Source organism: Calidris pugnax, unplaced genomic scaffold (assembly GCF_001431845.1).
Source record: "Calidris pugnax isolate Ruff unplaced genomic scaffold, ASM143184v1 scaffold71, whole genome shotgun sequence".
Classification (NCBI taxonomy): Eukaryota; Metazoa; Chordata; class Aves; order Charadriiformes; family Scolopacidae; genus Calidris; species Calidris pugnax.
In genome coordinates this window covers 2103597-2116836 of record NW_015090882.1, presented here as the reverse complement: position 1 = coordinate 2116836, position 13240 = coordinate 2103597, and the positions used below count along the sequence as shown (strand labels likewise).

Sequence of the window (13240 nt, the reverse complement as noted above, 5' to 3'; positions counted from 1 at the left end):
TGATGAGAATTGTACACAATCGACAACATGCCTGGGGTCAAGAAGATGGATCCTGCCGGGGCTGGCATGGGCTGATGACACGTTGAAAAACTGGTGAGTATGAGTTGCTTAATCCTCACCCCCCTGTCCCATCCCCAGCCCCGAACCCCTGGTTCAATGCCCCCGAAGGGAACAGCCATATGGCCAAGGTGTGGGGCTGAGGGCAGCCTCCGGGGAAGAGGCCAGCCATGAAGGAACACCACGCTGGGAATAAAGGTCTGCCCCTCCTTCTCAGGACAGAACTACTCGTGTTTTAAACAGCTTTTAAAAAATGTAAAAAAACCAGCCCCGTTTCTCGTTGTGGGTATCCAGAGCATCTCTAAACACAGAGAGAAAGAGACGGGTATTACTGAAAATTTAAACCAATGCTGAAGCTGCAAAACTGCTCTTTGTTGTAGTTGTTTGGATACAGAAGGGGCAATTTGCTGTAAATAAATAGTAAAAAGTACTTTTTCTTAAATGCTTGAGATATTCTTTTTTTTTTTTTTCCTCCAGTCTCAGTGGTATTTTCCTGTCACTTGCTCCTCCAGTTGTGCTGATCTTTTTACCGTACGTGTGCTCAAGTGTCTGACGCAGAGTGTCCTCTCCCCACTGCAAGAGTAATCCCAGTCCCACCCTGGCCCAGCTCATACCCCACCCCAGGCCCCATCCCCGTGGGCTTAGATAAGCCATTCCTTCTTGCTCTCGTCGATGGTCTCCGTGAAGTTGGGGTCATTGTTCATGATGGCAGCGTCTGCGCTCTCGGCTGACTCTGCCCCTTTGGCCTCGTTGGTGTGGTAGGTTCCCTTGTGGCGAAACATGTAGCGGATGAGGAACACCAAGGTGCAGAGGATGGTGAAAATCACCACTGCGATGACACCTACGTGGAGGAGAAGAGAAAAGATGCCGCTGGTGAGGAGCACACCAGATTTTGACCCAAAGAAAGGATGCCACAGCTCCTCTGAGCTGAGCCAAAGCTACCTGGGCAGTTAACATCACCATAGTTACTTGGTTTCCACTAGTCTAGTGGAACTAGAAACTATACACAGTTTTCTCTATACACAAAGATGTATTTTCTCTATATACAAAGTTTCCTATATATACAAAGATGTCGCCGAGTGGATACTGCTACTGACTTTCCTCCCATAGGTAAAACTTCAACATTAATACCAATTTACAGTGGTGAGCTTTGCTGACCGTGAGGCAGAGGGTGCTGAGCACTTCCCAGGCATGGAGGTGACACGGTGACATGTCACGGCCCGGGGAGCTCTTTCTCAGAGGATGGAGTCACTGATGTACACTTTCCAGTCAAGGGCTGTATAGATCTATCAGAGTCCCTCTACATGTCCTTGAAAATTGACTTGGCTCACCGTGGGCTCACTCCACTGGCTCCACATCACCACAGATGTAACTGCTTTATCCTCAGATAAATCACCACAGATGTAACTGCTTTATCCTCAGACCTATCCTTAATTGCTCCCCCTGCAATTCGAGGTTCAGCCCTCTTATGGAGAAGCCTCATATACCTTACCCTCTTAGGCATAGATAATTATGTGCTAAAACAGCACTGTTCCTTTTCTGGCCCTTCTCTACAGGTGTGTGGACCTTCCAGGCTGAAGACATTATGAAATTCTCAGATTAAAAAAATCTTGTAATCAGCTAGAATTATGTTATGCTGCTTTTGTTAACTGCCATGTTGGACAGCCAAGCAGGTCAGGTACGGCCTGAATTTTTCTGAGGAATGCAATGCTATCCTTCTAGTATTGTAAGTTTTCAAAGTATTAAAGAAAAGTTTTAAGTAGTAATAAAAATATAAAATTTAAAAGGAAAAACAATATAGCAAATCAAAACTTAAGCAGCTAATTTAACCTGGATATGGCCCTTGGGCGGGCAGGGAAAGAAACCAGAAACTTCATTAGACTGCATATACTACTATACCCAGTGTTGCTTCACATCACAAAACCCACCAGTATGTATTTATATGCATTTAAAATTGACTGAACACTATTTGACTGATCTTTACTTTTTTTTTAAATTATTTTTTTAATATGGCTTCAGAATTTCATGCAGTGGCAAATATCTCCCAGGAGAGTTATGCTGCAACACTTCCATACTATGGGACAGGGCAGAAGAAATTGCATGTGTGCAGAAAATCAATCATAATCCTTACTTCTGGAGGCAGCTGGCCAGAATGTACTCAACTGAATGCTAATTCAAAGTTCCAGTCCCGGTATTACTTAACATCACCTACCACACTCAGTGGGACTCTCTGGCACATAAGTTATAGCAGAACTTGGGCCCTAAAAAACAAGGTAGGATCACGAGGAATTTTTGTCAAGAGCAAATAGTGTTTGGCAGATTCATGTTGAATGTCCTTGCCACTTCATATAAATGAATCGCTCTGTTAACTGAAGTAACTGCTGCAAAGTAGCTCTCTACATGGATGTTTAATATGTGGATTATGGATACCAGGATTTTGATTTGGTTAAAACTGGATCTGAGGGGACAAACTAAGTGAAAACAAACCGCTTCAGTACTACATTGTGCCTGAATGGACTTACACAAATTCCTATTTAACTTTGTTCAGGAGTAGTTTTCCCACATAGTCAGCTCTTAGCAAATAGCCTGAATATGTTACTAATTGCAGTTAAGCCATAACTGTCATACTGCAAAGTATATTAAAAAAAGTGTACATTTTTCCTACCTCCAATAATGGCAGAGTTTCTGTTAACTCCATCTCCTATAGCTTGGCCGTTGTATGGGAAATCAGCACTGGCTGTAAATAAGGAATTAAAAATTCATGTTGAAATAGCAATGAAACTTCACACAGTAGTTCAGAAATACATCCAACATTCTCAGATACCATTTGAAGAAATCTGTGACCCCTAGATATTTATCTGAAGAAGAAGAAAGAAAAAATCTTTCACTATTATCTAATCCCTCAGATCTTGCTTCCTTCTCTTAACAAAAATAAAAATAAAATAAAATAAAATAAAATAAAGGAGGTTAACCTTGGTAAGCATTGCTCTTAATACAGGAGGTCATTTTGATACCCTACTAACATAAATTCAGTAAGTTTCTTTAGCTTTTCTAAGGCAATCTCATCAATTAAACCCATCATCAGCATTTTCTTTATAGTCAGACATAGCATCTAGATGCTGCAGAGACTAACCAAGTCCAGGGAACTAGGTGAGTGGTTGGAATCATTCCCTTCTTTGCCACTGGACTAATGACATTGATTTTGAAATAGAGGAAATGTTGTTAGAAGTATTTACCTGGAGTCAAAATAATCAAAGATATTAATTACCTCTTAGGTCAGTATTTAAAACCCAGCTGTACTTTCCTTGCTTGATGTACTAGGTGATACTGTATTAAAGTAATCAGTTGCCTTTACAGGCCAGTGATGTATTCACTACACTCAAAGTGAACCCAACTGGCTGAGGGAATTCAACTGGCTTTCTGTTAGCGTGGAGTAAAATAAAGTTCCTTTTGTATCACGGAGCAGCTGCACAAAAGAATGAATGGCTTGAGCTTGCCACGTGGCCTGAAAAGAGGTTTGGGGCTTCTGTGTGCCTACTCTGAGGTAGAGTCAAACCAGCTGTGTGTTGAGCAGCTAGTTTTTGGCTGGTGGCCTCTGGGACAAACAAGAGAGCGTTTCTCAGGGTTCAGTGGAAGGGGCCTGGCCAGCAGGTTTTGCCAGCACTGCCTGTGCCTTTGACATTTGTTGGTGCTCTGGCTTCTGAAAACAGCATTTCTGCAGCTCTGTGAAACAAACCAGACTAAAAAATGTAAAAGATAAATAAATACCTGCTTCCCTATCAGTGGATTTTGCTCCAAAGAAGAACCTTACTGTGCAGGACCATGAATGTTTCCTTCAGAGACACTTTGGCACAAGGCCCATAATATTATCCTCGCAGCGCTGAAAGGGAAGGGCTGGCAGAGGGACAATAAGCCCTAACTTTAAACCTGCTCTCCCTGCACCTCAAGGAAAATCCTACGATCAAATAACACTATGCAGAAAAGCAATAATTTGCCAAATTGCAAGGAAATTGCTCTCTGCCATTCTAACCCACAAGGAGGCCCCTCACAACAGGAGCAGCACCACAGGCAGTTAACAAGTCCTACCACCTGCCACATGGTTTGGAGTTGCTCTCCTGTGTCCCCACACAAGGAATCTTAAAACCAGAAATGGTCACATTTCCCCCTTCCCTTACAGCTGAATATTATATTTAAAATGTTGTTTAAGGACCTTAGCACTAGTGAATTGTGAAGGAAGAGGAAGGCTGTTCATGGCAGCATGATCCCACCCAAGCTGCCACATCACAATGGCCACGGGACAGTGGATTCCTGGCAGATATGGAAGACCATGGCTTATGATGTCCAAAGTACACCGCAGGATAATCAAGAACATGAAGCATGATGTGAAGCTACATCCTTCATCTTGTCTGAAAGCTGCCCCTGATGCCTCTGTCAAGCCTGCCTTCCATCGCATCTAGTCATCACACGCACGCAGGAAGAAGTTCACTGGATCAACAAGCAGATGTGACTCACCCTGAGACCCTTATCTCTGACAAAGAGGAAATTGGAACATGTCAGGGGACAGGGGTCAGGGGACAACATATTTCAACAGGAGGTCACCATCAGATTGGATTGTACATAGCAGAAGTTGTGCTCTGCTGCAACTGCTGGAGAACCAGGAGTGAGGGAGTTAAAAAAGGCACTTAGACGCTCATGAATCTTTTTTTTTTAAAGCACCTACAGCAGTGTTGGCAGATGTTACTGCCATAACTCATGAATCTTTGCTCTGTTACTCTCGTGTCAGCAGGAGACCTGCTTTTGTACTATGAAGGTTTGTTTGGACTGAAAAATTCTATCTAAAATCTCAGCCAAATGTGGTGTTATAGAATACCTTTTGCTGCAGAAGCATCTATACCAGTTTTTTACTGAATGCATTACTGAACGATAGATAGAGGAGGAAGAAAAGAACTCATTACTATCTTTTTTAGGTGGAAGCTTCCTTTAAATTCTTCTGGACAGCAGTAACTTCTCAAATGATCAGAGACAGCTACAGACCAGAGATTTAAGAACTGCAAAAGGTAACTCCTGCCACAGCAATGAGGCAGAAGGGAATGTATTCCTTGACCCTCCAAGGTGAGCTTAACAACACCGTACTGTCACCAGTGGGCACCAAGAGCAGCTATTTCAGACAGCAGTTATGTCACTCAAACACATGGTGACTCGTCTCTGACCTTACTACGGTCACATTCCTTGGCAATATTAAGCAACTTTGTCAAGAAGACAATTAACAAGATTCTTTCTTCCATCAGTGCTGAAATTCAGGAACTAAACGAGTAAAGAACACATTAGAGCAGGCTGACAAAGGGGCAACAATAATACTGATGCTCTACCAGCACAGAAGACTGCAGAGTGCTGTTCATAGATTGTAAAGAGCAACTCCTAAAATGTTTTAAAATGACTGGTCAGATAAAATTATTATTTTTAGTAATGACTTATGTATCATGGGAATGTAAATCCCAGTGGTGTAATAACTAACTCGTGTGGCTGTAATATGCAGATGAAGTACAGGGTGAGTTGTTAATGGACAAGCGTGTGCCTTCATTTCTCTGTCACAGCTGAGAACACCTCTTTTCTGTTGAGATTCTTCCATTATCCCTCTGACATTAATTCTAACTACATGTCTCAGCAAGCCCTTTTGCGCTGCCTGATACTTGTACCTCAACAGCTTCAAATCATGACTTGCCCACAGCAGAGGTGCCACAGAGCTGCAGTTACTCTGTGTAGTTTACCCTGTAAAGCCCATGTGGACAGCAAGTGGGTTGTGAATGTAATGTAAGGTGGGTGTTGGGAGGATGCTGGGGTTCTGGTCCAGATACTGTGCTACCTAATTTGTTAGCTGAGGCCATGAATAAGGGTATTCAATTTTCCGTTATTGCCTGGTCTATAAAAATTGCTTTTGAACAGCTAACTCCCATCTGGTTTGGGGACTGTACTGGTAACTGGTCAATCTCCTTACCTTAGGAGATTCTTCTGAATCTTCCCTAGTTTTCTCTGAGCAACCAGGGTCTCGTTTGTGCGAATCAAAACATGAAGAACAGAGCAAAGGGCTTTTTAATATATCCTGGAAAACAGTTACATATTGGCCCAGGAGACATGCTGTCAGTTCCCTGAAATCCTCTGCAGCTGTGGCACAGAGCCATCAGATTGCTGTCAGGACGCACCAAAGACATTTTCCTAAACCCTACAGCTAGTGTAGGGACAGACTGAACTGCAGCAGGAAATGCCAAGCTCATCTGTGGCATAGGAACATCACTTCATCTGGTTCCCTTCCAGAATCCAAGCTGGGCAATGCTGTTCTTTGCACCCTGTCTTCCCACAGCAGGCCATCAGGTCTGCTTCCAACACCATCCTCCTGAAGCTAACTTGCATGAAAGGGCACAGCATACTTTGCTGTCTCTTTCATGGGCTGCTGTGTATGAGCCCATAGTTTCAATAACCACAGAGTAAATCTACAGAATCTAAATTTATGTTTTGCCCTTATCAACTTTTCTGTTATAGTCTCAGGATAAATGGGGTTAAAGGACCTAAAAGGATGATTAAAGACTCACTGCAGGCAAAATCCATGTTTTGGCCCTCATTTTAATGACATATGAAATTTTAGATGACCACAAAAATGCAGTAGGAGATCTGCTGTCATCTGGCACGCTCAACACGGTCATTGCAACAGCCAGCTGCAACACAGCAGCACTCACTGAATGGAAAGGGTAGATGGGACTGGATAAACAGACCACAATTGCTATTAGTTGTTAAATATGACAGATGTGGTTGATTTAACACAGTGAATGATAATTTTCCTTCATTATCGTAGGTGTGATTTTGCGTCTGCCATTTTCAGAGGGAGAGTTTTCACAATGGATCCCACATAAAAGCCTTTTGCAAATTCAGAAAATTGAAATGCAAAATGACCATGATAAAGTAGAAAAGTGGCCCAGAAAGTGGGTGTGGACAGAGAAATGAGCAGAAGGCTATTCAGTAAAGGCAAGGGGAAAACAAAAACCAGAGGGGAAGACTTTTCTACTAGAGAGCAGTACTAAGAAGTATATAGTAAAAGGCAAATCTCATTTTTACATACCCTCCCAGAAGCGTTACATAGAAGCCACAGGAAACAATTTTTTTTTTACCTGAATTTCTTTACTGAGTGGGCGAGTCTTAATTAAAATACATCACGCTACAAAGGAATGGTAGAATCACAGAATCATCTAGGTTGGAAAAGACCTTTAAGATAATCCAGTCCAACCATAAACCTAACACTGCCAAGTCCCACTAAACCATCTCCCCAAGTGCCACATCTACACATCTTTTAAATACCTCCAGGGATGGTGACTCAACTGCTTCCCTGGGGAGCCTCTTCCAATACTTGATAATCCTTTCAGTAAAGAAAATTTTCATACTATCCAATCTAAATCCCCCCTAGCACCCACAAGAGGCCTTTCCTGTCACTTGCTGCTTTGGAAAGAGACTGACACCCATCTCGCTGCAACCTTCTTCAGGTAGCTGTAGAGGGCAATAAGGTCTCCCCTCAGCCTCCTTTTCTCCAAACTAAACAACCCCAGTTCCCTTAGCTGCTCCCCATAGGACTTGCTCTCTAGAACCTTCGCCGTCTTCATTGCTCTGCAGAAGATACAGTTTAGATTTGCTCCAAAAAAGGAATGGTGAGAGTAACGACAGGTCTAAAACAAACAATGGATGAGACCTGTGAAATGCTGGAAAACGAGTTTGTTCAGCCTCGAACTAACATGTGTAGCAAGGCCCCTGTGACCTTTCAGCTTTACAGATGTCCACAATTTTGAAAGGAGCTCTCCCATTATTAGGACCAGCTGGGTTTTCACATAAGTAGGAAATACAGAATCATAGAATCATAGAATCATTGAGGTTGGAAGAGACCCTTGGGATCATCGAGTCCAACCATCTCCCCTACTCTACAAAGTCCTCCCCTACACCATGTCCCTCAGCACCGCATCTAAACGACCCTTAAACACAGCCAGGGATGGGGACTCAACCACCTCCCTGGGCAGCCTGTTCCAATGCCCGACCACTCTCTCTGTGAAGAATTCCTTCCTAATGTTCAGTCTAAACCTACCCTGTTGGAGCTTGAAGCCGTTCCCTCTCGTTCTATTGTTAATTACCTGTGAGAAGAGACCAGCCCCAACCTCTCTACAGTGTCCTTTCAAGTAGTTGTAGAGAGTACAACTCTCTACAAGAGATTGTAGAGAGTTGAAGCAACCGTAACAACTGGATCCGGTGATCACAAGGTATATAAAACCCCCAGCAAGCAAGACATTGATTAAAAGTAGAACAGTGAGAGAACAAAAGAAAGCAAAGATGTGAACTATCATTTCTTCCCAATTCTATTTCGCAGCCAAGCATCCAAGAACCAAGCTTGCAAAGAGTGCACTCACTGACACCCTAGAATTTTGGGAAAGCATTGGACACTAGATCCATTCACTAATCTTTTTCTCCACAGGACCATAACACAGAGGAAAACAAAAGCAAGCTTTCTGGCTTCATTTTGTCAAATTATGTCAACTTTGCTGGTCAGGTGAGACTGCACTGCTACGGTTTTAAATTACAGAGCACACATTACTACCTACTGTAAGTACAGAAACTAATTGCCTGAGTCTTGATAGTAGAAGCTAATGTGCAGTCACAGTTGCATTCAACTTCCTGAAGGGACTGGATCACAAGAGAAACTCTCCACACACGCACAAGAAATGATAGAGCAGCAGTAAAACCACTCATTACACAGCCCTCCATCAAAGGTGAACACCACAGCCTGTAAACTCCAGTCACCCTTCCTCCTTCCACCCCACGGTCTCTGCCCGTTCCACCCACCACTCTCCTCCTGCCTGGGGCTCTGTGAAGAACTCCCTTGACAAGTAAACTACAGCCATCAAGATAAAGATGAAAAAAAATCTGAAGCAGTATTAAAAATGCTGTGTCTTTTTATGATGAAAGGGCAAACTTTGCTTTGAAAGTTCCTACTTTTTTTTTTAAATACAACTTATTTTTTTCCCTATTTCTTCAAGCTGAGCACAGAGATAGGAGGAAAAGTACCCCTACTCCTGCTTTTCTAAGGCATTTGACAGCAGATTCTGAGGGAGGAATGTTTAACATTAAAATCTGTTAACAGAGTTTACTTAAAGAACCACTGACATCAGCTTAAGTATAGAACTGAGAATTTAGCTGAAGTTATTTTTAATATTAAACACTTCCAAGTTAAAAAAAAAAAAACCACACCTACCCATCTGCAAAATATTTAAAAGATATTACTAACCATATTGTTTGTAAAAGGTATTTTTTGTGCTAGCATGCTATATGGGGTCCAACATTACTGCCTGAATTATTTGGTGATGCCTCACCTCTAGTGCTTGAGGGTTACAAGTATATCCCTAATATGAACCATTGTTCTGTCTATATGGAAATAGAAGTCTTCACAGTCATAGACATAGACATAGAAGTCATAGACCATAATTTTTTTGGTGCAGAATATTGGAAAAAGTACACCCACACAGCAATTCTGAAACTACCAGAACAGACATGCAGATTAGAGGAAAAATTACGACTTTTCACTTTACCAATAATGCAAATTATTTGGAACGTGAAATTTGCAACACTGGATCAAAATCCACCACTTTCTTCAATCCTTTGCAACCTTCTTGGCTGGGAAGGATATGGAGGAAACCAAAGCAGAAAAAAACCCTTCATAAATGACAAAAAGTCCTCCAATGCATCAGTGCTATTTGGACCAGTTATTTAACCAAGTTTTGTCGGGTATGTTCTGCTAGATCAAAAACATTTTGAAGGATTGTGGTTTTTTTCCCCCCTAAGAATTTTTCACTGAATCTCAAGTATTTTTACTGACAGTTACTGGTGAGTTCTGATGAGAGAGAGAGACATGTGCAGAGATGATGGAGAACACAAAACCCGTGTTTTCACATTTTTGGTGTGAAGGGTCTCCAATTGTCTCTTTTTCTTCCAATGTGAAATAAATATAAATTAAACAAAACGTCTGAAATGATGGCTTAATAGAAACATTGTCCCCTGAACAGCCCTTCTGTATGCCAATGCCTGGGACAGTGTGGGAAAGTGGGGACTATAGAAGAAAGAGTAGTTGGATGTGTCTATTATAAAAGCATGAATTTTGGAGTGAACAATGAAAATGACAAAAATAAACAATGGCTGTGTTGGGAGAAAATTCGCTGAATGCTTCTATGGTCAATGAACTGCAAATTCACACCTCTAGACACCAGAGCTGACAACCCAATCAGTAAAGATACTTGTTTCTGAATCAGCTCTGTTGTTAGCCCTTTTATTTCCTTCCACACGCAAACTTTGCTGTCCGTACTCTTAAGCAGAGGAGGAATGGAGTTTTATGAATGGCTTGTTCCAAGAAGACGGTACAATATTATTTCTTTTGGTCTTAAAAAACAGTCTTCCTAGCAAAGGGACAGAAAAACTTGTGCCTGATTAGGAGATGCGTCCTTGCAGCTTACACTCCCCCGGATCAATCCTGGATGAAATAGGAAAAACAGGGAACATATTCCCACACCGTCGGTTGGTCATTTCCCAATAGTAACTTTTACACTTTTCTTTTGCACAGAAGGAAGTAATTGTACAAAGTAGTGAGAAGGCAAGACCAAACCACTTTTCAAATTTACTAACTGGTACTTGTGTGCTACAGATTCCTATTCCTTATTTTTAAAAGGACAGCAGACCTTTAGGATCACTTTTGGGCTCTGTTCATCTGCAGTTTTAACTTCAGCAACTTTTGTCTCAGAAATAGTATTTTGAACATTTGCTCTGCCAAATTTCCAGTTGATTTGCAGCACATTAGGGCATCCCCATCCATCAAAGACTTGAACTCATCTGTCTTTTAATTCCTGGTCATAAGGTCTGTCTGACACTGGGTCTCATTATGACTCCAGACAAGAATTGCTCCTGTATTAGTCATGCTGGCCTAAGCTATCACTTTCATGAAAATTTTATGAGCCATGCTTATATTTCACCTGTTAAGGAAGAGAAACAAATACTTCCTTTTATAATTAATGCAGAATATGAAACGCTTCAGTGCTCTCAAAGGAACAGTAGAGTTAAGTGCTGATCAAAGCCTAGCTGTATATAGCTAATTGCTGATAATTGACTCACAGGGAATACTTGAAAGAAACAAAAAACCAAAAATAAAAAATCCAACCCAATGAAAAAGAATACCAAACAAGCCTTTAAACTTATGACAGCTACAAAAAAGAAAAAAAAAAAAGAAGGACTCTATTTCTTGAGGTCATTGGAAGAAAGAGCTTCTCACAGCTAGGATATAAACAAGATCGGGTTCTGCACTTTTAACATTCATCCCCTTATGAAAAAAGAAAGGCTTGGATTGGGGATGGGGAATAGGTGAGACTGGAGAGTTTAAATCTAATATAAACTTTAATAGCTGTAGTGACCTGACTGTAATCTTGAATAACCTCTTATACATGAAGCGAAGTGCTTTTCAGCCTAAGGAAAGAAAAAATAAGGTAGTTACATGAAGTGCTCAGGCATTTAAATGCTTCCTTATCTACTCAATTTTTTTCCTCACTTATGCCACCCCTATGTTCCTAGTTAAAGTTAGTAATCCTGGAAAAAATAGAGTCTTTGCAGAGGATGGAAAACACTCTCTTTTTAATATTACTATCTTGTCTTGATGTTAGGTAGCAGCATTAACATTCAAATCATCGCTCATGAAATAGGTACAATGCCAGTCTCTCAATGAATGCCAGAAGAATTTACAAGCTTGGCAGCCTGTCAGCTGTCTGACACATGAGACAGTGTGTCAGAAATTTCACACTGAAATTATATATTCTTAAAGATAAGAGAAAGCTATGCATAATTGTGTGAAGGAACTAGATGAGACTGAGGGAGGCATTTTTATTCCAAATCAATAGAGAGATTTACAGTAATTCAAGCACCATAATTAAGCCCTTTAAGGATGAAGCACTGATTGTGCCAAATTTCAGACAGATGCTCTTCCTAGTTAGCAGCTCAATGGGGAGGAAAAAAATAGACACTGTTGCATCTCAATGATTACCACTTACCTTCCTGCCTGCAAAAAATACTTGGTGCTTAGAAACTGAGCTATGAGTTTCTGCTAGACTTAATCCCCATCCGAAAAAAATGCCACCTTCCTGTTTGAAAACAACTCAGGTCAAGGCCACGGACTTCTGAGACAATATTTATATTGGGAGAATTAGGGATGAATGGTGGTCACTCTCTGCAGAGGAAACTTGATCACAGGAATGCACCAAAATCTGGCAGTGAAAGAATCTATTGGACCATAGGGCACGTTGCAGCTTCTGGCTCTTGTATAAGAATTATAAAGTGTCTTACTCTCAAACAAAGAGCCTCCCAATATATATAAGCTATCTTAATTAAAAAAAACCAAGCACCTCGAGTGATGGGTTACTTTGAGGAGAGAATCCGGCACCATTCCCTGACTGCAGTACAGGTAGCTGATCCTGTTTGCTATGCTTGAAAAAGGAGGGGTGTCATTTTGTTCTAGCAACTGCCTTCACATCCATTTCTCATTTTGCTAGCAGCCAGGAGATCAATTTAGATGTGTAAGGCTGCATCCTGAGCAAAGGAGGTGCACCTTTTCCATCCCTCCTGCCCATACTCGCTGTCGTGGTTTTGACCAAATTGACCAACCAGAACGACAGATGGCCCCTCCCCGCCTAAGGAAAAGAGAGGAGAGGAAGAGGGGGATAAAAAAACCTATGAGTTTAGAAAAAGACTAAACTACTTTAATAAAAAATATAAATAAATAATGAAAAAGGAAAAAAAAAAAAAAAGAAAGAGAAAAGAAGAGAAAAGATCTAGGGGTCCTGGTGGACAGTAAAATGGCAATGAGTAAACAGTGTGCTCTTGCGGCCAGGAAGGCCAATGGTATCTTGGGTTGTATAGGGAAGAGTGTAGCCAGCAGGTCAAGGGAAGTCATTCTGCCCCTCTACTCTGCACTGGTGAGGCCACAACTGGAGTACTGTGTCCAGTTCTGGGCTCCCCAGTTCAAGAGGGACAGGGAACTACTAGAAAGAGTCCAGCGTAGGGCTACAAAGATGATTCAGGGATTGGAGCATCTCCCTTATGAGGAGAGACTGAGAGAGCTGGGACT

The 13240-nt window shown here is 41.6% G+C and overlaps 1 protein-coding gene across 1 annotated transcript in view; it reads right to left on the bottom strand.

The window, feature by feature from the left end:
* Positions 1–467: 467 nt before the first annotated feature.
* The window catches only part of CNTNAP2 (contactin associated protein-like 2), a 1244457-nt gene continuing 1231684 nt past the window's right edge, over positions 468–13240 (bottom strand). Inside the window, exons 23-24 of the mRNA XM_014946966.1 lie at positions 2723–2794; positions 468–898 (exon numbers count right to left, since the gene is read on the bottom strand). Coding sequence (XP_014802452.1) covers positions 699–898; positions 2723–2794 — 272 coding nt within the window. The 3' untranslated portion in view covers positions 468–698. The remainder of the gene's footprint in view (positions 899–2722; positions 2795–13240) is intronic.